The following is a 24854-nucleotide window of genomic DNA, read 5'->3' as shown; positions in this document are numbered from 1 at the left end:
GAAAAAGTGAGGATCCAAAAGTCCTGATTCCACTTCACTCAGAAACTACCGGCGGAACTCAACACGCGAAGGTTCGTCTGGACGCTATAACGCATGAACAACAATAAATTTGTAAGGATGCAGATGCAGGTCCTTTTTGATAATGATTGGACACGACGATCTCTTAAATTCCACTTGCACAGATAAGTGGCGTTGACATTTCGTCGCACTTCGTTTCAGGCTTTCCTTCACTCAAGCAGTGTTTTCTAGTGTTCGAACTCCTTTCGGATAGTTAGCCGGTTCGAGTCCCGTTGGTCGAAAAAATGTCACCATCAGAATGTTGGCCTGCAGGGAAGGGGAGGTGGTGGTATACAATTTCTAATCATTGGATTGCGTGCCAAAAGCCTGGATTCAATTCCAAAACTCTCCGCAGTGGTCATGTGGAGTGAGGGCATATGACGCTGTTGATGGTGATCTGTCCGTTGGATGGGGACCTTGAGCTTTAAGAAGACCCCTTGGTACTATTCGACACCAGGTTTCACCCTCTCCCTACTATCATATTTCATGTCATCAACTCCTCTGATTAGGTTGACGTCAGGAAGGACATCCAGTCATAAAAACCCGCCACGACAGATTCGTCTCACCTCATACCCGACCCTGTAGAGAAACGGGACAAGGCTTGGACAAGCAACAACTTTGTTTATTCGCTTCGGAGCCAGTTTCACGCCGTGTTGCCACTAAATTTTGCACTGCAGACCTTGCTGGAGGTTTTGCCAAAACATTTCTAATACTAAACTCTTGCTCAGACAGTTCCGCACAAGTTTTCACGAATCGTTCTTCGCATAACACTCGACAATGAACACGCGCTGTTTCATCGTGAGCACCATTTTGTGTTTCATTCAACTGGTCAGTAAACACGCCTTTCTGCACTGCAGAACACTACAAAATCTTTCATCAAAATACTGAACAAGAACAATACGATCAAGGTCAACAGTTTTACAGCGAATGGTATGTTCAGTTTACAATCTAAAATTCAACTTCCGAGGCTTCTTCGAAAATAGATTCCACAATTATGTCTCTGAATGCTTTTTTGTCAGTTTGGTATTTTTCGGAAAATTTTCATGTGGGGGAGTACACGTAATGACACGGCGACGTACTCAGGAGATGCGGGAGATGCTCACGCGTAGACATGTGACAGCAACAGATTGGTGCATCGAAATCACGGTTTCCAGCATTTCCTGTGATGGCCAGTTCTCCTGTTCATAAACAAGGGTCAATTCCACGTCAGTCTTATAAATATTTTGCGGGCCAGTTTTATTTTGTCCACCCTGTAGCTTCTGCAGAAGTACGATGTGGTTGAAAGATACAATTTGTCCATCCTTGTAATACAGAATTGTCTTGTCACCCAGGCTATTTCGGACAAGTTTAAGCATGTGGCACGTATCTACCAAAAAAGAGGAGACTTTCTCACAGGATGAGGAAAGGATGCCAATAAACCATCATCATGCTTGATACTGCTGTCTAATTGATTAGCAATAATTATACAACCTTTGACAATAATGTTCGGTGAATGAAGTCAGATCCGGCAACACTGGCGACACACAACGCTGCACCTGCGTAGCAGCAGGTTTTGACCATCTGCTCCCAACGTTGTTCAGTTGAGCATCGTGTGTGTGCCGTGTAAGACCTGTATGAACTGTGCGTGTTTAGTGCGTTGGTTCTGAACTGTGAACAGGAAAATGAACGACCAAAAGATCAATGTACAGTTTTAAGCTTGGCAAGACACCGAAAGAAACGCATGCGATGCTGGTACGTGTTTATGAAGTGTGTGTACGAGTGGTTCACCCGTTTTCGAGGAGGCCGGGAAAGTGTTAGACAACCCCCGTAGCGGAAGACCGGCGTCCGCCGTCAGTGACGAAAACATTGAGAAGGTGAGGACAATAATCACGAACGATCGGAGATTAACTGTGCGCATGACAGCCGATGAACTGCAGATTAACCGTGAATCCGTGCGACAAATCGTTACCCAGAAGTTACGGAAGAGAAAAACGTGTTCTCGTCTTGTGCCACATCACTTGACTGACGATCAGAAGCAGGCACGTTTAGAGGCTTCACGGGATTTTGTCGAAACGGCGGATACGACACCAAATTCCTTGAACTGTATTGTCACTGAGGATGAAACCTTGTGTCTCAGGTACGACCCTGAAACGAAACGGCAAAGCATGGAATGGCGTTCTCCGGGATCCCCTCGGTGGAAAAAGGTCAGAGCCTAAAAATCACGCTTCAAACTCGCTTTGAAAGGAAAGAGATTTGACGATATTCCTGATATCCAACAAAACGTGACGATGCTTTTGAATACCATCCCAAAGGAAGCCTTCTTGCAAAGTTTCGAGGACATGTATCGCCGATCTCAGCAGTGCATAGTTATGGGAGGGGACTATTTCGAAGGACAGTAAGGTCACTGTCGTGCATTGTTCATCTATGTTGATAGTACAGGATTATTCACCGAACTTTATTATCACAGGTTGTATTACTCACTCACCTATCACATGTCAGTGACACTCTAGCAACTTTGGCATCACTCAAAATTCACAAGCATTGCGTAGCCAAGGAACACCGTTGTTCCCCACTAATCCTATCTGTAAGGAAGTAACCAACAGGCACAAGCCAATGCATTTTTATGGTAACAACCATAAAAACGTAAGGCTCTCTTGCCACCTGTTTATCACATTCTGTTCAGGGGCGTAGTCCACTCAACCCACTTCCTAACTGTCATCTCATCAACAATCCGAGAACATAGGAGAGAAAAATTCTCATTAGCCTTTTCTTTCTAAGCGGAAAGTGCTTCTGTGCAGAATCCTGGATATGTATCTCTGGTACAAATTTGTGATACTACATTTTAGAAACGCACCTATGATGACAATCTTCCCAGAATATTCAATACTGAAGATGCTGGAATTTGTGGTGTAAATTTCTGATGATGCATTCCATCAATGCACCTTTGACAATCATCTCCCCAAAATATTCAGTATTTAAATAAAATAATGTCATTAGTTTTACATGCGTCACACTAACTACTTTTACGATTTTCGGAGACGCCGATGTGCCACAATTTTATCCCGCAAGTGTTCTTTAATGTGTCTATAAACCTACCGATATGAAACTGACGTATTTCAGCACCTTCAAATACTGTATTCACTCCACAGTCAGGCAGACATATTCAGTCCGGTAATATTTGAAGGTGCTCAAATACGGCAGTCTCATGTCCACAGATTTATCGGTATATGAAAGTACTCCTGTGGGATAAATTCCAGTACCTCGGTGTCTTTGAAAACAATAAAAATAGTTTGTGGGACATAAAACCAATAACATTAAAAATTATTATAAAATATCTTATTCAGTATTCCTTATTTCGACTAAAATGTTCCTGTTCTAACACCTTTTACCCTGCGCCTGAATTGGTCTGTCATAATCAGCAAGATCATCCACTATTCAGTCTGTTTTGCTTTAATCGCTGTCAATTTCAATTTACAGATTTCTGACTTGCAACCTCTAGTCACAAACGAGTACTACAGCCGTGTACTCGACTTACACTTGGATGACAACCTCATCAAGTCCATCGCAGTACTGGAAGGAGCCAATTGGCTTCTCCGTTTTCGATTCTTCAGTCTCAGAAGAAACTTGCTCACTCACTTACCAACACATGCACTGGATAATGCCTTGGAACGTAACCACAATGCAGTGAGCATATTGTTGGGATCTAATCCCTGGCACTGTGACTGCCAATTTACTCCTAGTTTTCAGGTAAGTTTTTAGCTGGCCTGCAATGTAAACTCCTGTCTGTTATGGTATCCATATACACAATGTCATTCAGTTCTCTCCCTCTCTGTCCATCTCCCTCTCTCTGTCCATATCTCTCTCTCTGTCCATATCTCTCTCTCTCTCTCTGTGTCCATATCTTTCTCTCTGTCCATCTCTCTCCCTCTCTGTCCATCTCTCTCTCTCTCTCTCTCTCTCTCTCTCTCTCTCTCTCTCTCTCTCTCCATCTCTGTCCATCTCTCTCTCTCTCTGTCCATATCTCTCTCTCTGAATAGGATTTTTTAATGTTGAAAATATTTCTTAGCAGACAAAGAATGTTCCTCAATTGTGCCGGAAGTCGAAGGCTATCTTTCATATCCTCAATATCTTTATTCTGTGCCATAATGAGCTCCCTCGTAGTGTCTGTTTGGCTGCCCTCTTTTATCACCTCCTTGATCTTAGCTATATCTTCCCAATTCAGTGGCCCAGGGTTGCTTTCCACTCCTCCAATTACTAATAACGCAGCAATCACTAACGCTGCCAGCACGATTTCAGAGTATTTTATATCACATTTTAAACCACATACCTGATATTTTATTCGATTGTTCCATCGGCCGATGACCGCTCAGTAGAGTTCTATGCTTATTCCCATTCCGCTTACGCCACAGCACTCAGCACTCCGCACACACGTCTGCTTCGTTCGACTGCCATTAGGGTATATAACAACTTAACTTTAATTAATTGGTCTACGCCCTTTCACTTTACCTACCCTTTCAGCGTCATCTATGTCCACTTCGCTAAAATTAATTTACATTTTGTTTTGGATAACGTCCACCACTTTGTATATAATATCTACTTTCTTCTCACTCCCTTGTAAATGTAAATACATTTCTTCATCCTTTCCTGACTGATGGCTTCCGTCTCCTTCTTCAATATTGACACCTCCTTTTCCAGATTTTTAACTTTTCTCTCTTAACGCCGCAATTTCTTTCTCATTCCTTCCTACCTTTATCACTGCGTCTTCGTTTTGTTTTTTGAATCCATCTCTTCAGACTTCCGAATTCCTTAGCTTGGTCTTGTATCATTTCCTTTATCTGCTCATAAGGGAGTAGTATAATTGGACAGTTCTGGCGCCACCGCCACCTCCGGCTCCCAGTGGCCGCCTCCACCTCAGCCAGTGGCCTCTCACCTCCACCTCAGCCAGTGGCCTCCCAGTGGCCACCTCCACCTCCACCTCAGCCAGTGGCCTCCCAGTGGCCTCCTCCACCTCAGCCAGAGGCCTCTTCCAGTGCTGCCAACTTAACCTAACTAGCGCGAGATAAACAAAGCCACGTGCTTTTTGACAGACAACAACGCACCGCTAACCTCAGTACTGCCATCTTGACGTGCCTAAACCTCAGTAGTGCCAACTTAACCTCACAAGCGCGAGGTAAACAAAGCCACGTGCTTTTTGACAGCCACGTGCTTTTTGACAGATTTGTAAACAAAGCCACGTGCTTTTTGACAGCTGTCATCGACAACAACGCATCGCAAACCTCAGTACTACCATCTTGACGGGCCTAAACCCCAGTAGTGCCAACTTAACCTAACTAGCATGAGGTAAACAAAGCCACGTGTTTTTTGACAGCCACGTGCTTTTTGACAGATTTGTAAACAAAGCCACGTGCTTTTTGACAGACAACAACGCATCGCAAACCTCAGTACTGCTATCTTGATGGACCTAAACCTTAGTGGTACCAACTTAACCTCACTAGCGCGAGGTAAACAAAGCCACGTGCTTTTTGACAGCTACGTGCTGTTTTGACGGCTGTCATCCGCCATCTTTAAACCACAAAGCACTGTGCTGCCCTCTATATCGCAGTAGCTGCAAAATTCGTCACCTGTCATCGACAGTGCTGCCATCTTGACGGGTCTAAACCTTAGTGCTACCAACTTAACCTAACTAGCGCGAGGTAAACAAAGCCACGTGCAGCTGTCATCCGCCATCTTTGAGCACAGTGCTGCCCTCTTTAGCTACTTACCTTTGAAATGTGGTGGCGGATAATTTGAAAAATGCTTTTTGACAGCAGCCATCTTGCATCGCAAACCTCAGTGCTGCCCTCTTTAGCTAGATACCTGTGGTAGCAGACAATTCCACGTGACAGCAGCCATCTTTAATCAAGAGAGCACCGTGCTGCCCTCTATGTGGTGACGGCAAATTCCACGTGCTCTTGTTTGGAAACAAACTCACGTGCTTTTTTTGACAGCTACCATCCACCATCTTTAATCAACAGAGCACAGTGCTGTACTCTTTAGCTAGATACCTTTGAAATGTGGTGGCGGCAATTTGAAAAATTCTATGTGCTCTTGTTGGGAAACAAAGCCACGTGCTTTTTTGACAGCTGTCATCCGCCATCTTTAATCAATAGAGCACTGTGCTGCTATCATGCGGGCAATTTCGTTAGCTGTCATCCGCCATCTTTAATCCAGAGAGAACAGTGCTGCACTCTATGTGGTGGCGGTAAATTCTATGTGCTCTTGTTTGGAAACAAATTCACGTGCTATTTTCTGACAGCTGTCATCCGCCATCTTTAATCCAGAGAGAACAGTGCTGCCCTCTATGTGGTGGCGGTAAATTCCACGTGCTCTTGTTTGAAAACATACTCACGTGCTTTTTTGACAGCTGTCATCCGCCATCTTTAATCCAGAGAGAACAGTGCTGCACTCTATGTGGTGGCGGTAAATTCCATGTGCTTTACAAACCTATGTGCTTTTCTGACAGCTGTCATCCGCCATCTTTAATCTAGAGAGAACAGTGCTGCACTCTATGTGGTGGCGGCAAATTCCACGTGCTTTACAAACCTATGCGCTTTTCTGTCATCCACCATCTTTAATCTAGAGAGAACAGTGCTGCACTCTATGCGGTGGCGGCAAATTCTACGTGCTTTACAAACCTATGCGCTTTTCTGTCATCCACCATCTTTAATCTAGAGAGAACAGTGCTGCACTCTATGTGGTGGTGGCAAATTCTACGTGCTCTTATTTGGAAACAAATTCTACTCGCTCTTCAGCTGTCATCTACCATCTTTAATCAAGAGAGCACCGTGCTGCCCTCTTTGTGGTGGCGGATAATTTGAAAAAATTCTTTTCGACAAGCAGCCATCTTTAATCCAGAGAGAACAGTGCTGCCCTCTTTAGCTACTTACCTTTGAGGCGGTTAATTTGAAAAATTCTTTTCGACAAGCTGCCATCTTTAATCCAGAGAGAACAGTGCTGCCCTCTTTAGCTACTTACCTTTGAGGCGGTTAATTTGAAAAATTCTAGCTGCCATCTTTAATGAAAAGGGCATCGTGGTGCTATCTTGCGGGTAATATTTTACGTCACAGCTGTCATCCACCATCTTGCATTGCTAACCTTAGTGCTGCCCTCTTTAGCTACTTACCTTTGACAAGCTGTCACCCGCCATATTGCATCGCAAACCTCAGTGCTGCACTCTATGTGGTGGCGGATAACTTGAAAAAATCTTTTTGACAAGCAGCCATCTTTAATCAACAGAGCACCGTGCTGACATCTTTAGCTACCACCATCTTACATCGCTTACCTCGCTGCTGCACTCTATGTGGTGGCGGTTAATTCGAACAAGTTTAATCACGCATCGGGTAAGCTAGAGTAAGCACGTGCTGTTGTGATGACATCATCATACATGTTTAGACTTGTCCGTTTTCTTAAGAGTAAGTCGATGTAAAGGAATGTGGTAGCGGTAAATTCGAACGAGTTTAAACATGCATCGGGAAAGCTAGAGTAAGCAAGTGCTGTTGTGATGACGTCATTGTGCATGTTTAGACCTGATCGTTTTCTTAAGAGTAAGTCGGTGTAAAGCAATGCAATAAGTACAACATTTTTTGAATGCGATCAAATATTTATTTACAAATGTACTACAACAGTGTTCGTTTTTGCTGCTGACAAGGTTGGTGTGCTTCTTAACAACGTATGCTTCCGAAATGCCTCCTGCAACATTCAAATTAAACAAAGCATTTAGAAATATATTATACTAAGTATGTTATGCTTTACAGAGAAGATCATGTACTTCTTACCTTGCTGTTATTCCTTTTCGGAATCATCATCATCATCATGAAGTACTAGAGAAAGTTCATTCATACACTGTGTACAGTGTTCAATCCTCGGATTTGGTCCATCCCAATCATCATCACCATTTTCTCCTCGATGCTTGTAATGTCGCTCACAAGTTCTGCATAAAGCTACTTCGATTGACATCTTACTGTGTAGAGGAAGGATGTCCCAAAAATTATGTACGTAAGAGGCAGCGTACGTATATAAAAATCCTGGTGGTAAGTATTGAATAAGATGTTTCGGCATCGATGATCTACGTTTATAGAACATCTTAATAGCCTCACTCACTCGTGAAACATAAATAAGATGTTGCGTATGAGCATGCAAACAGCATGCACATTTACAGTTTTGTTCCATAGCGTACGATGTCGAAGCACACACTAATGAAAATGATAAAGATCTATTCTTATTTATAGTCTCGTAACAATATTCGTTAGCGGATGGTAAGTAACATCACTCATATGAATAATAAGACAATAGGCTGCTGTGTTAGCAGGAATGTTTTCAGATGTTTCAAATTCTAAACGAATATCAACTGGAGATTCTTTTATAGATTCTTCATGATAAGAGCAGTCTATAACTACAATCGGTGCTTTATTTTTAAATTCTTGAGGTGTAAATAGCGGACGATCTTCTTTCTGATAATACGATGATTGAAATTTACAAAACATGTCATAGAGCATCCCAAACTTATTTTTCTCAAAGTTAATGTCGATGTTTTCGTAGGGATACGTAATTCCATTGAGATATAGTCTAACGTGTCTTAATTTGCAGTGATCAAACAGTGAGCTATCTTTTTCGTGATTGAATTTACGATTAGTTTGAAATCCAAAAATAATGTACAAGGGCTTCTCAGTAAAACGTGATGTTTTAACTGCCCAGCTATGCTTGTTTGTAGGTGGTAACACAGGATATTCATGCAGCTCCCAACTTCTAAAACGTATAGGTAATGGTGTATCATTTTCTACAATCTTGAGCAATCGAAGTTTTTCACGATCAGATAAGGTTACATGTGGGATCCGCCACAGTATACGATGCAGTGTTATTTTCGATTCTACAGGTGTTTCTACTGCTTTAAGAGAATTGTAATCACTTCGATCACGGATTAGAATAAGCTCTTGTTTTACGTTGATTATAATACGTGTAAAGTCTTCTGCGAATCCAAAAATATGTTTCAGTGATAACATACCCGTAAAAGTTCCATCCTCATTAATCATCCAGTTGTTAGTAGATTTTGGACACCATCCAGCCATCCGCAAAAGATTACTTTCTTCATCACAGAAAGAAGGGTAGAGTTTCATTGCGCTTGTAATACCAACATTCTTCGTTCGATCTATTTCAACATTATTTACTTCATATCGCGCTTCAGAAAAGAGAAAAGCTAGAGCATGGTTGTTTAGTTGTGAAGTGCTTGGTCCACTTCCATCAGACTTTTCTAATCGTCCTTCAATATAGAGGTAGCTTTCGTGTGGTAAGGTGTAAACATCTTGTTGATTAATAATAAAATGAATTTCATCATTGTTATTTAATCCAAACGTAAAAGGTTGATAAGAATGAAGCTCACTTCGTACTACACCTTCACGACTTTCTACTGTATTCGTAATGTCTAGCATTTCTTCCATTCTGTTGTAGTAGTGTATATCCTAAATCTTGGAGTATCTGCTTATGGGTATCTGTTAACTCGATGAGTCTCTGCACACATGTAGTATGCCTTCGGAATGTACACCGTGTTTTATAGATGGTTTTCATACTGGTTTAAGATGTAGTTTGTAAGCTACGTACGCGTGCTGATCTAAATGAATAAACTGATTATGTTTATTTACAAGTCTAAGAGTAATGTTGCTAATGTGTTTTACAGACACAGGATGATAAAGAACTACTGCTGGTTTCTCACAAATAGTATATCCACGTTCCTCTGTAACAATAAAGTCGTGCAGGACGTGCGAAGGTTGTAGATTACTATTCAAGTCTGTAATAATATTACAAGTAATGTTCACATTATAATCATCGAAGAGTTTTATAGGTTGATCAGACTCGTAACGTACGTTCGGTAGGAGCTCCCTCGATGAAAATCCAAGCAGTGGACCAATCGAATCAGGTTGTGATTTGAAGTCAATCTTAAATGATGATTCAATAACACATTTGTGCGTAATGTTGCTTATAGTGATTGAGAACTTGTAATTATGATTACTAAAACTATCTTCCCCAAACTGATCAATTAACGTACTTTCAATATAGTCGTGAATATCATCTACTGTATAACTACCTGAGGGTAGTGTTAGCACATACTCATCGTAATAGAACTTGTTTAAACCATCACGCACATTATAGATTTTATTGTAGCTTTCAAACGATACTAGTCCAAGACTATGCGGCTGATAACCAAGTTCGATTGGCGGATTAAAATAGATGGTTGTTTCAGGTCCTTCTCCACGTACAGCAAACGTTCTTTCACTGTTCGTCATCACGTAGACACTAATACACTTTCTCTACTGTCTGGGTTTGATATAAGAACATAAGACATAATCGTCCGCACATGCGTGTATTAAAGTTTTGCACACGGTTTTTATTGTAAACAATGTCTGCACTGCTTCCGAAATAACGTATGAGCTCAAAAGGAGGAGGTAAATCTCCATAGCTATCAAAATACCATACTTTAGATTTACGTTTTACATAAGCAACGTAATGAGTTCCAGGTCCACGACTGTCGTCCAAGTTAATTACGGCACTTTCACGTTCACGTGGACGTGCTGGTAGTTGATCACGCATATACACTCCTCGAAAATAATGAATTCCTAGTTGTTTAGCAAACGTAAAAACTTCATCATGCGTTAGAGCTCGATATGGCAGTGCATTCAGTAGACGTTTTTTGGAGAAATGTAGATACCAAGCCCTTTCTTGTATGGCGCTAGCTTCATGTTCACACCTTTGCCTCGTAACGCAATTGCCTCCATCGTCTTGTTATGACGTTCACTCTCTTTCAACTGTTGTTTCGCTTCTTCTACAGCTTTGACAGTTCTCGCTACAGCACTAGCACCACCTAGCAATGACCCTAAAGCTGCTAAGCCAGCAAACAGCGCAGGAAGAAATCCTCCTCGTTTTGGTACAGGAATAATTCGCGCACGTTTACTAAATATTGCTCTGCACTTTGGAGAAATTCTCGCTCTTGCTGCGCGTAACGCCTTAGTAATAGCTACACGAGGATTGTATTCCCCTCGAATAGCTTTTTGCGCAGCCTTTATAACATCTTTCCATCCAACAGTTTTTACTTTCTTCTTCTTCTTCATGTCGTTTGGATATCGTTGTTTCACCATGCTGGACACGACTTTACTAGTCAAGAGCAAATCATAAACTAACCGTTGCCTCTTGTTTCGTTTAATATATATATATATTACTATTACGTACTTTATGATTCAGTTATCATGAAGATTATAAAGCAGCAAGACACGCTACCTGTTACCGACATTGTACCACATCTCTTACCTAGTTCTAGTACAACTACAAGAAAACGTCATGGAACGTTGTTTCCTTTTACTGTGCGATGTATTATATCAGGTCCGTCGGGATGCGGTAAAACAAATCTTTTACTCACACTTATTACTTCTGTAAATGGTATACGATTCGAGAATATTTACGTTTTCGCAAAGTCACTCTATCAGCCGCTATATACTATTCTACAAACTGTAATGCACGATCTAGTTAAAGATGGAATAAGATATTTTAAATTTAATTCACATGAGCAAGTACCATCACCAGACGATGTGCTTCCTAATTCTCTAATGATCTTTGATGATGTCGCAACAGAACAGCAAAACGTTATTCGTGCATTCTTTAGTATGGGTCGACATAAATATGTTGATTGCATCTATTTGTGCCAAACCTATTCTCGTGTGCCCAAGCAGTTGATACGCGACAACGCAAATGTTATTGTGCTTTTTCGGCAAGATGAGCGCAACATGCGACATGTGTATAACGATCATGTTAACACTGATATGACATTCGATGACTTTAAACGTATGTGTGCTAAATGTTGGTCATTACACCGTTACAGCTTTTTAGTTATTGATAAAGAAAGTGATGTACAGCATGGACGATATCGCATGGGTTTCGATCATTTTATATGCATTAACACAGAATTACAGTAACTACTTGATTAAAAACCACCATCATGTTAACATCTAGCAAGGAGATCACAAAACATATCATCCAAGCTCGAAACAATATTCGACGGAAATTTAAAGAGCTTAAACGTATTCAAGCAGACACGGATTTATTTTTAAAAACACAACTAAGTACACCACTCAAAGAAATTTTTAATTCTACTTCATTACCGCAGTCTACTTCAAGTTTTGCTTCTATGCAAACATCATATCATAAAGAGAAGCATGAAGAAGAAAAGCATGAAGAAGATACGGAAGAGAAGAAGCAGGATGTAGATCAAGAAGAGGAAGATAAGGAAGAAGAAGAAGAAGAACTTAATGATGCATCACCATCTAAGCGTGTTGAGTTTTTAACTACAGATGTTATTGCAGAAACACCTACTACATCGACGCAAAATCTACCATCTTTGTCTGAGGTTATGATTACACCAGAATATCGCAATCAGTTTAGAACTTTTATTCAAGATACCTATGGATCTCTCTTTGCACCTTATATAGAAAAACTTTTTACAGGACAAACTGACACTACCTATGGTATTCGCTACGAAGATGACTGTTTCCGGATAGGAAATTCAAATGTTAAGATTAATAGCAACAAACTCATTGTAAAAGGTGTTACCTATAAACCTACGAAAGGACTCTTAGAACTTCTTTTCTCACGAATACCTGACAAGGATATAATTTTACAAGATGATCTTAAAAAGTATAAAGCAATACTTTTTGCTACCGATGCAACACGACGTAATTACAAGAGAACAGAAGCTGTAAATGCGAATAAGAGTTACAAGTATCGTGAGTTTATTTCTAAGCTGTTTCCGACTGCACGTAGTCTAGACGTTATCTACAAGCCTTTGTTGCCGTATGTGGATGTAAGATACTGGAATGACCCAAACTTACTCGTTGAACGATTACAACTTTTAAGAGCATCGCAAGAGGCTGGTCACACTGGTCACGGATCAGAAATTCTAGAAATAGAAAGAGAACTACGTTATGCCGGTATTATTTTATAATGGCTCGTCAAGAGAAGATCTCACCTGTAAAGGTAAACATCGCACATGAGTTACATAAACCAGCACGTCGCACCTACTGTCGCAGACGCGTTATTACACGAGGAAAAGATGATCTCTGGCAAGCAGACTTAGTAGAAATGATTCCATATGCTTCTAGTAATAAGGGCTATAAGTATCTACTTACTGTTATCGATGTGTACTCAAAGTTTGCTTTTGCACAACCCGTGCGTTCTAAAACAGCAGCTCAAGTTAAAGAAGCATTTAAACATATTGTTGAAGAATCGAAACGCTGCCCAAGGCTTCTTCAAACTGATCAAGGTAAAGAGTTTTACAACAAGGATTTTTCTTCTTACCTCAAGTTACTTGGCATTCAACACTACTCTACGTTCAGTAATCTCAAGGCAAGTGTTGTAGAACGCTTTAATCGTACACTCAAAACAATGATGTGGCGAGAATTTACAGCGCAAGGTTCATATCGTTGGATTGATCTGCTACCTAGACTTTTATCTACCTACAACGATACACCTCATCGCACTATCGGAACAAAGCCACGTCTTGTTACAAAGAATACACCTCGTCTAGATGCTATTCATCTTGTAATCAAAACAGCTGATCCACGTCGCTATCGCTTTAAAGAAGGTGATTTCGTTCGCATCAGCAAACACAAGTCTATCTTTGCAAAAGGATACACACCTAACTGGAGCACTGAAATTTTTCAAATCAGAAGTGTTAAGCTTACTAATCCAGTTACGTATTTACTTCGCGATCTCAGAGGACAGCCTATTGAAGGAGGATTCTACATCGAAGAACTGCAGAAAACAAAATATCCTGATCACTATTTAGTTGAACGTGTTATTCGACGTCGTGGTAATAAACTGTATGTTAAATGGCTTGGTTTTAATAACAGCTTTAATTCATGGATTAATAAAGAGGATGTACTTTAAATCTTATGTGTGTTTTCTTTTAATCCTCTACGTTTCCTTTCTTCTAAGTCACTAGGACATGCTGTAGGATTAAACAACACCTGTAATATGTTTTGACAATTCATATTTATTTTAGACTATATACATACATTTTTATCCTTTGTTCATGTTACGGTCTTTGTCACTCAGTTTTTCGTTTTATTGCACCAACAACGACAAGTGCTGCTATATTCTTCTGAGCAGCTAAAGCACTAGGTAATAACACATACACACACACACACACAGCATAACTTTACGAAGCAGATTTTAACAGCTACACTCTATGCAGGCAGCATGTAACTACGTATCAGGCGAACGTGTTCTAGGGCCGCAGGGGAGATGAAGCACGAAGAAAAGAAGATCAATCACTCTATTGATGAGTCCACGCCCAACATGCTTCCTCATCTTTCTCCCAGCACGTTTCTTCACCTTTTCCTTGTTTACTCTCTCCACAGCCATGATAAGTGTTTATAAGCGAAGACAACTCGTTAGTTTTAGGTCCGTGATACAGTTTAATTAGTTGACATGTACGACACTGTCTCACAGAAGGTCTTCTAGCTAAACTCACGTGTTCATGATGTAAACTACACGTTTGAAGCTCTGACAAAACAGGATCTTGAGTCCACTCACGAGGCACCTTATCCCAAATCTTCTTTACAGCATTCGCAGCTACATTGACCAAAAATGCCTTTGGTAATGCATTTAACTCTTCTTCAGTAAAAGTGTTTAGTTTCTTTTTGCATGCATAAAACTTTACGATCGCCTTTTCAACTGCGTTACACTTAGTATCTGTTAGAAATGACATGATGTCTTTACTCTACAAATGTTTCTTTTACACTAAGGTTATTTCGACACTGCACTTTACATATGTTGTTCACTTCCCGACATGCACTGCGACACAACCAATCAAAGAGCATGCATACATGTTGTAAAGACTGTTTAGTTGTTTCTCTACTATGCTCTTTCGGAAGAGTTTTAAATGATGGGCACCCCAATTCATGCATGTCGATAACTTCACATGATGATGGTAGAAAATCACGCAACCATTCTTTCTTTTCACAACCCTTTAAAAGAACAAGATCTGCTCTTGACAAATGTGCATTCATCATTAAAGGTAGAAAACGATAAGGTATTCCTTTTTCTTCCCACTTCAAACCTAAATTGTTTTCAATCCACTGAGTCTGCTTTTTATCTTCATCTGTTTGCAAACAGTAAGGGAACGGTGGACTAAATACTAAACTAACAAGTTTTGGTGCCCACAACACACAGCAATCTAACACAGCCACCTCTTTAAACACAAACTTGTTTCCGTTTACTTTAAAGCCTTGCACATCAACTATTAATGTTTTCGTCATGTTTGCACTCCACACTCTATCACTGTTTCCCGAAGACTAAAGCTTTTAGTCAACGAACGGGTTTAAACATGCATGATAACGTCATCACTGCAGCACGTGCTTACTCTAGCTTACCCGATGCGTGATTAAACTTGTTCGAATTAACCGCCACCACATAGAGTGCAGCAGCGAGGTAAGCGATGTAAGATGGTGGTAGCTAAAGATGTCAGCACGGTGCTCTGTTGATTAAAGATGGCTGCTTGTCAAAAAGATTTTTTCAAGTTATCCGCCACCACATAGAGTGCAGCACTGAGGTTTGCGATGCAATATGGCGGGTGACAGCTTGTCAAAGGTAAGTAGCTAAAGAGGGCAGCACTAAGGTTAGCAATGCAAGATGGTGGATGACAGCTGTGACGTAAAATATTACCCGCAAGATAGCACCACGATGCCCTTTTCATTAAAGATGGCAGCTAGAATTTTTCAAATTAACCGCCTCAAAGGTAAGTAGCTAAAGAGGGCAGCACTGTTCTCTCTGGATTAAAGATGGCAGCTTGTCGAAAAGAATTTTTCAAATTAACCTCCTCAAAGGTAAGTAGCTAAAGAGGGCAGCACTGTTCTCTCTGGATTAAAGATGGCTGCTTGTCGAAAAGAATTTTTTCAAATTATCCGCCACCACAAAGAGGGCAGCACGGTGCTCTCTTGATTAAAGATGGTAGATGACAGCTGAAGAGCGAGTAGAATTTGTTTCCAAATAAGAGCACGTAGAATTTGCCACCACCACATAGAGTGCAGCACTGTTCTCTCTAGATTAAAGATGGTGGATGACAGAAAAGCGCATAGGTTTGTAAAGCACGTAGAATTTGCCGCCACCGCATAGAGTGCAGCACTGTTCTCTCTAGATTAAAGATGGTGGATGACAGAAAAGCGCATAGGTTTGTAAAGCACGTGGAATTTGCCGCCACCACATAGAGTGCAGCACTGTTCTCTCTGGATTAAAGATGGCGGATGACAGCTGTCAAAAAAGCACGTGAGTATGTTTTCAAACAAGAGCACGTGGAATTTACCGCCACCACATAGAGGGCAGCACTGTTCTCTCTGGATTAAAGATGGCGGATGACAGCTGTCAGAAAATAGCACGTGAATTTGTTTCCAAACAAGAGCACATAGAATTTACCGCCACCACATAGAGTGCAGCACTGTTCTCTCTGGATTAAAGATGGCGGATGACAGCTAACGAAATTGCCCGCATGATAGCAGCACAGTGCTCTATTGATTAAAGATGGCGGATGACAGCTGTCAAAAAAGCACGTGGCTTTGTTTCCCAACAAGAGCACATAGAATTTTTCAAATTACCGCCACCACATTTCAAAGGTATCTAGCTAAACAGTACAGCACTGTGCTCTGTTGATTAAAGATGGTGGATGGTAGCTGTCAAAAAAAGCACGTGTGTTTGTTTCCAAACAAGAGCACGTGGAATTTGCCGTCACCACATAGAGGGCAGCACGGTGCTCTCTTGATTAAAGATGGCTGCTGTCACGTGGAATTGTCTGCTACCACAGGTATCTAGCTAAAGAGGGCAGCACTGAGGTTTGCGATGCAAGATGGCTGCTGTCAAAAAGCATTTTTCAAATTATCCGCCACCACATTTCAAAGGTAAGTAGCTAAAGAGGGCAGCACTGTGCTCAAAGATGGCGGATGACAGCTGCACGTGGCTTTGTTTACCTCGCGCTAGTTAGGTTAAGTTGGTAGCACTAAGGTTTAGACCCGTCAAGATGGCAGCACTGTCGATGACAGGTGACGAATTTTGCAGCTACTGCGATATAGAGGGCAGCACAGTGCTTTGTGGTTTAAAGATGGCGGATGACAGCTGTCAAAACAGCACGTAGCTGTCAAAAAGCACGTGGCTTTGTTTACCTCGCGCTAGTGAGGTTAAGTTGGTACCACTAAGGTTTAGGTCCATCAAGATAGCAGTACTGAGGTTTGCGATGCGTTGTTGTCTGTCAAAAAGCACGTGGCTTTGTTTACAAATCTGTCAAAAAGCACGTGGCTGTCAAAAAACACGTGGCTTTGTTTACCTCATGCTAGTTAGGTTAAGTTGGCACTACTGGGGTTTAGGCCCGTCAAGATGGTAGTACTGAGGTTTGCGATGCGTTGTTGTCGATGACAGCTGTCAAAAAGCACGTGGCTTTGTTTACAAATCTGTCAAAAAGCACGTGGCTGTCAAAAAGCACGTGGCTTTGTTTACCTCGCGCTTGTGAGGTTAAGTTGGCACTACTGAGGTTTAGGCCCGTCAAGATGGCAGTACTGAGGTTAGCGGTGCGTTGTTGTCTGTCAAAAAGCACGTGGCTTTGTTTATCTCGCGCTAGTTAGGTTAAGTTGGCAGCACTGGAAGAGGCCTCTGGCTGAGGTGGAGGAGGCCACTGGGAGGCCACTGGCTGAGGTGGAGGTGGAGGTGGCCACTGGGAGGCCACTGGCTGAGGTGGAGGTGAGAGGCCACTGGCTGAGGTGGAGGCGGCCACTGGGAGCCGGAGGTGGCGGTGGCGCCAGAACTGTCCAATTATACTACTTAAGGGAAGTTTTCTTTAGCTACTTTTTTCACCACCTCTCTAATCTTCTCCAAGTCTTCCCAGCTAATGTTGCCACTAGTATTTGGACCGGGGTTCAATTCCACGCCCCCGATAACCAGTAGCAAAGTTATCACCGCAGCCACTAATAGCACCTCGCCCATTTTCCCCTGAACTCCCTTGCTTGCCGTTCGCATCGTAGTCTTCTTCAACCTCTGCTGCCAGCTCCCGATCGCCGCCCGGTACTGCTCGACTCCAACCATGCCTCTCTGTACTCGCCACTCCACACGTCCGCACCTGTTGCTTGCTTAAGCTAGACTGTGATTCCTTCTTCCTCATTTCATTACGTTTCTTCACGCCTTTTTCTCGTTTAGATAGTCGTCGTTACAATTTTCCTTGCTAATTTGCGTTAATGAGCACGCGCTTTTTCATCTTGTATGTATGTTGGGTATTCAGCCCAAAGGCTGGTTTGATCCTCTACAGCTCCACCAACAGCTGTCATAGATAAGCTAGGTGTTACTGAAGAGGCATACTAGGGAAATGAGGAGTGGTGTAGTTTCCCGTTGCTTTCCTCACTGAGCCAGAAGTTGCTATTACATATCAGTCGTCCAAGCCCACTCAAATGCAAGCACCAACCGACCCCATGAGAGATATTTTCACACCAATCATAACAGGGACTGGTTGCATAAGGAACGGTATTACTAGCATCGCTCACACCTCGGTCACTTTCATATTGTCAAAGCCAAGGATGAGACTGAGACAGGTCAGTGAAAGTAACAAATTTATTCTAGCCCATAGCAGAAGACATAGTGCACTGTTAACACTATATCCTGCCAGCAAGGGCATTTTATCACCTTATGACAATGATTACAAAATCAACAGCATCGCCAGTTAACACGACTGAACGATACTTCCATGTTAGCGGTGCTAGGCGTTGGCATGCAGTAAACAGCAAAAGTCTGAATTGTGAATACCTCTATTACCATAGCTGGTACGGAAAAATGTGTGAGACGTAAATGATCGGGAAATTATAATCTCTGCAACATTCGCTAGGTTGTATTTATTGATAGCACCACTAACAACAACGATATTTTAAAATTACATTTTAGGCCTTCCTTAAACTACCATTTTACCCAGCGTAAATACAATTATTTATATCATAGACTGTAGTGCCTTATTCCCCGACATTATATGCCGATTTTCATTAAATTCTGTTCTGCCAGTTTCTCGTGGCTCGGCGTTGATATGCAAACATTTAAATTCATTAATATATCTGTTAGCCAGTACGGTAAAACTCTATGAGAACTAAGTGAGCGTAAATTGTATTATCTATGACGTTTGTTGTGTAGTTTTTACTGATAGGACCACTAACAACGTTATTTGCTAATGAAGTCTTAGGCCTTCCCCTGAACTACCATTTCACCGAGCCGAAATAGAATCATTTATAGGCTAAGTTGTAGTGCCTTATTCCCCGACGTTGCATACCAATTTTTATCAAATTCTATTCATTCATTCTCTCGTGATGCGCGTGAAGACAGACAGAGATGGCGGAAAATTAAAACTTGTGTTTCCTTCCTACTGTGGACATGACCGATACAGAAATGCCATTCTTTTTTTTTAATCTGAGCAATGTGTAGACAAAACTCTTATTTTACAGATATATCATTGCCATGTTGGCTCTCTATGATGGCACAACATCTTGTCAATATTATATAGTATACTCATGTCGATAAAAACAGAACACCTTGAAAGACTAGAGATAGGAAGTTCTTATTCACTGGACATGTTCATTAGTGTGTTTTGCAGAAACGATTAGCATTTCAGTCACCTAGGTTCAGCATGTGTCCTGTTGCCTAGTAGGCACTGGATCCCCCTTAGGCACGGATAACTTATTCTATGCGTGATGGCATCGGCGCTTATAAGGCGCGAATGGCGTCCTGGCGTACAACCATCCATGCTTCAATCCCCAGGTTCCACAGTTCATCTTTGTTGGTTGGCATTGGGTCACAGCGCCGCACCCGTCGTTTCACCATATCCCACACATTCTCGATTGGCGACAAGTCCGGTGATCGGGCGGGCCAGGGCAATAGTCTAACATCCTGCGACAACAAGAAGGTACGTGTTCGTGCAGCAATATGTGGTCGCGCATTGTCCTGCTGAAATATGGCGTCTGGGCTGTCGTGCAGAAAGGGTATGGCTTCGGGTCGCAGGATGTTATTCACGTAGGTCAAACTTGTCACAGAGCCCTGGACACGCACCAACTGTGATTAGTGGTTGTATCCAATAGCACCCTACACCATAAGGCCGCTGTATGTCTTGTACAAATGCAGTCAATGTGATGCCTCTCTCCCTGTCTGCGGCAAACCTAAATGCGGCCATCATTTTCAAACAAACAGAACCTGAATTCGTCCGGAAAAAACTATCTGCTGCCATTCAGTGACGTCGTTCCACACACCATTGTAGTCTAGCATGTTTTTGCACACTAGTCAAAGGTAGGCGGGGAAGTGGACGACGCACCGGTAACCCAGACCGTAATAAACGGCGGCGGACTGTCACTCTTGATAGTGTACGATGAGTTACACTTTTACAATGTTGCGCCAGAGCCGAGGAGGACGCAGATATGTCCTGCAATGCCATTCGGATGAGGTGTCGATCTTCTCGGGGAGTGGTGTGGGTGGAGTAACCAGACCCATCTCGTCATGTTCTAAGGCCTTCTGTGAACTATTCTGTACATACCCGTTGCACTGTCGACTCACTTCGTTCCATACGAGCAGCAATTTCCCGGATGGATGAATCACGTTCTCTCATGTCCGTAATGCGCCCTCTTTCAAACTCACTCATTTGACGGCACGGATCTCGCATACGTCTGCGAGGCATCGTGCACGTCTGCTCAGGTCACACCTTCGCTTTATAGCGACAAAGAGAGCTGGAAGTACATTCTACCAGTCGGTGGTGGTGCGCCGAGATATCGATGTGGGCCTTGAACCTGAGGGCTGACATTGTTCCAGTGCTAATCATACTAATGCACGTGTCCTGTGAATATGAACTTCCCATCTCTAGTCTTTCAAGGTGTTCTGGTTTTTATGAAGATGTGTGTATCTTCTTGTCTGCTTGTTTTTACTTAAAAAAGTGTAAGAAATTACACTCTAAGAAACGTGATGTTCAGACACAACTTAATACCTGCCTTTTTGTTTCAGGATTTATTGGTCAAATACATTAAACTAGTCAGAGATATCTCTGATGTCAAATGTTCCTTTGAAGAGGGAAGTGAAAATTCCTTAGCGAGGGTAAGTAATCCTGTAAGATTTTACAAAAATTTTGATAAATTTCAAAAAGTCCTTCATGAAGTTCTTGTCCCAGGAAATGAAAATTTTATTCATAAACACTAGACGTAGTGTACCGTGATTCACACGACGCCAAACTTGTGTGTACAGAATGCTGGAAGGTGTTTCGAAGGACTCCTTCAGTACTTCAAGTAGCCTCCTTTAGCAGCAATGTAGGCCGCAACTCTCGCATGGAAACGATCGTATAGGTGAGGAATATTATCATGTGCAAAGGAGTTTCGCACACATTTTGCCCGGTGGCACAATTGGATAAGGATAGTCGTCGTTGATATAACACCAGTGGTGACTTCATGTTTTTTAGATGTGAATGTTGAAGCATTAGTAATTAGATATACAAAAAATGAAATAGATAATGTAAACAACAATAATGTGTTCCTTCGTTTGTTGATTACGTTTACGGAGAATATTTCCTAAATTATTTAATTAAGTCACACCTTCATTTTCCAAATACATGGCCAACAGAACAGTTTATTTAAATGTATACACCCACTTAACCACGGTATTTCTGTATGCTTAGAAACACAGAAATTACGTTTCACTGTTTTCCCACCTGCTTTACGAAACTGAAATAAGTTGGATAATGATGGTGTAGCCCGCGCTTCAGAAATTAGTTCCTCTTTTCCTTGAAAGCTTAATGAACTGAACGGTGTTTTCATTAGTCCTTCGATTACACAATCACGAGGTTCACTTACTGGATTTTCACATGTTGATATATTCGCATTACAAAACATTTTACGACGCACGCTTCGGGTCTAGAAAAACCTGATGTCGGACAAACAACCACGTCCTCACTGGCCAATGTCTTGAGCACAGTTCACCTCTAAACCCCGCCTTCCTCTCGCTGCGGTGACGTCACCTACAGCCATGCAGATTCAAGAATAGTTCAAAATGAACCGACCTCATCCTCACAACCCAATATCAGCCTGCTCAGAATAAAACTCTCTTCCCCATAGCGCCTTTCAGTAACGTTGTTAAGTTTGATTTGTCATTTAGTTTCCAGTTACGGCAATGAATGTTAATAATAACAGTTTATATAGATCAATTGTGGAGTGTAAGATGATCCTTACGTCCTATATGGGATAATCGCCACCGGATAACACTGCGTCAACACTTAACGTTTGAATCGCCGGTCGTTCACGAGGAAAACGCGAGAACTATAACTGTACTGGCCAGGATACTAGATGAACGCTTTGAACAGCACCAGGCATTGTCCTGTTGGAATATCCCATATTCCTACTCTTGCCCGAATGGCAGCAGATAGTTTGGGCGCTGTCCATTGTTATGCTACAAGTCAACCGACATTATGCCTAGTTTACGCAATGCCAGTTGATGAGACAGTTGTTGGCTACAGTTGTCCTCTAATTATTGTGGCACAATCACTGGCCAGTCCAGTTGAACGAGAACCCGTTCACACGAGGACGCTATTACCACGCCAGTTGATGACGAGAGATGGCTCAGTGCGCGGCGTCTGTAGTGTCCCGTGAGGAATTAAATTATTTTGTAGTTATATGTGCCTGGCATTCATTGCTCAGTCATGAACAGTTTTGACCTCAATCACACCGAATCCTTGAATGTTAATTTTATCAGTAATCTCAGGAAATGCCGCTTGACGAGCAACTTTGTCTTTGTACAGCTCTTCGTGCTGGTCCCACAAACATCATCCTTCCCTATACAGCTCAACGAATTCATTGTTAGTATCGTCACCCTGCTTTGGAGCCATAATTACGTGAGCAGCTTACAAATAATTTCAAAATTAATGTATTTAAACCTTTCAAGACCACGCAGGTGGCTGCACCTCTGGTTTGACGCAAGCAAACTGGCACAAAATATACAGTTACTGCACTGTCATGTTCGCACGGTGCCAACTGTCCCGACAATACAGAGCTCCAGCTGGGCCCAGTTGGTTGTCCCCAGTCTACTCCTGGAGACAATCGATCGCCTGGGCCATTGCCTAGACAACTGGACTGAAATGTTCACACGTAGCCAATAATTGTAAGCCAGTCAACTGTCTTCTGACAGTTGTCTCATCAACTAGCGTCGTGTAAACTAGGCATTAGAGCCGGGCAACCTGCCTGCTGAGCCCGAGCCTCGCGTAGTGACGGCTGCCGCTCAGCTGGGGTACAGTGATTGAAATTCTCGACCTACTTGGTCCTCAATTTCATTTTGACGTGGGGCTCGTAGAGCGTTGACTTTTTGGTTGTTTTTTTGGTAATATGGTGAGGGCGAGATTAGGGTTGAATGACCTGATTTAGGTACGTTCAGTAGGTTTAGGTTTAATTTGGTAGTGTTGGCGGTTTTTGACGAGGTTCGAACATGGGGTTTTGGTATCGGAGGTTGGATGGTTTGAATTTGATGGGATATGCAGTATTAAAAAGGGAAGGGATTGGGGAGAAGGGACTGTAAGACTACCTTGGTTTGTGGCGGGATTTTTCTTGGTTGCCAGTCGCTCAGCAACTCGGTCCACCAAGCGGTACTGGCCTGAGTAACGGGGGTGGGAGGGGTGCGGTGGGGTGTTCGGATAGGCCTTGTGCTGACTTGGTTTAAGGAGGGGGCGGTGAACTTGTCTAGTAATGCTAGTAGGATTTGGTCTTGGTAGGCTTGCGGTAGTTAAGTGGCTGTGGGTTGGACGGTGTGCGTGGCTTGGTAAGTGCCAGGGCTAACTGGTGGAGGGGGGAGGGTGATATGTTGGTTGTGAGAACTACTGCTTGTTGTTACCGCCCATTCTCGTTGTCCTGACGAGGAAAGTATCGTCGGAAACTCCGTACATACCAAGAAAAAATGACATCATGAAAGAGGACAGGTCATATTCCGAAAATGCCGATACTGCTTTATTCTCTATTCCGGAGGCACATACGGCTACACTGAAACACCATTAAGTGCTCAGATGTTTTGTGCCTACGCCGTTCAATCAGGCCAGCAACGTTGAACCCTGAAGATGGTTTCCTGTGTTTCCCCGTCCTCACACCAGTCAAAAGCTGGGGCTGTGCCTTAATTAAGGCCACGGCTGCTTCCTTCCCACTCGTAACCCTTTCCTGTCCCATCGTCACCATAAGACCTATCTGTGTTGGTGCGACGTTTAATAAATCTACGGAGCACAGAATGGCGATGGAAACTATGGACTAATCCTTATGCAGATCCACAGTTACCGTTTCTCTTGAGATATTAAACTGTTGATCCTCTATTCCTGATTTTTCTACAGCACTTCGCTCTAGATCATGTTATGTTATGTCCTGTAGAAGTGCCGCGAGCAAATATGGACTTTCTCATTCACTTGATAAAAGTAGGCATCTTATCAATTTAAATTACAGTTGGGCCCTCGAGAGTTGAACTCTGACATTTGATTGGCAAAAGCAGTAACCAATATAAATGGTCCGTTATTGGACATTATAAATTTTCCAACTAACTCATTCCTCGTTGTCAGTGTTTCGCCCCTGTGTGCTAAGTTGGGCTCATCAGTTGGTAAATAGCACACCCACCAAGACGCACGGCTAGTGCATACCGTGGAGGCCACTGCGTAGGCTACTTGGAGCCACCGGCAGGCACGTTACCGCTACACCGCAGGGCCGGCAAAATATCAGTATGCTTATTTTAAA

The 24854-nt window shown here is 42.3% G+C and overlaps 1 protein-coding gene across 1 annotated transcript in view; it reads left to right on the top strand.

Annotated features, from left to right (window-relative positions):
* The window catches only part of swi2 (Protein singed wings 2), a 494822-nt gene that overhangs the window by 450335 nt on the left and 19633 nt on the right, over positions 1-24854 (top strand). Inside the window, exons 7-8 of the mRNA XM_067139747.2 lie at positions 3514-3783; positions 21115-21204. Coding sequence (XP_066995848.1) covers positions 3514-3783; positions 21115-21204 — 360 coding nt within the window. The remainder of the gene's footprint in view (positions 1-3513; positions 3784-21114; positions 21205-24854) is intronic.

The sequence above is a fragment of the Anabrus simplex genome, chromosome 2 (genome assembly GCF_040414725.1).
Source record: "Anabrus simplex isolate iqAnaSimp1 chromosome 2, ASM4041472v1, whole genome shotgun sequence".
Classification (NCBI taxonomy): Eukaryota; Metazoa; Arthropoda; class Insecta; order Orthoptera; family Tettigoniidae; genus Anabrus; species Anabrus simplex.
The sequence above is the reverse complement of the archived record's forward strand: the minus strand, read 5'-3'. Positions and strand labels throughout refer to the sequence as shown.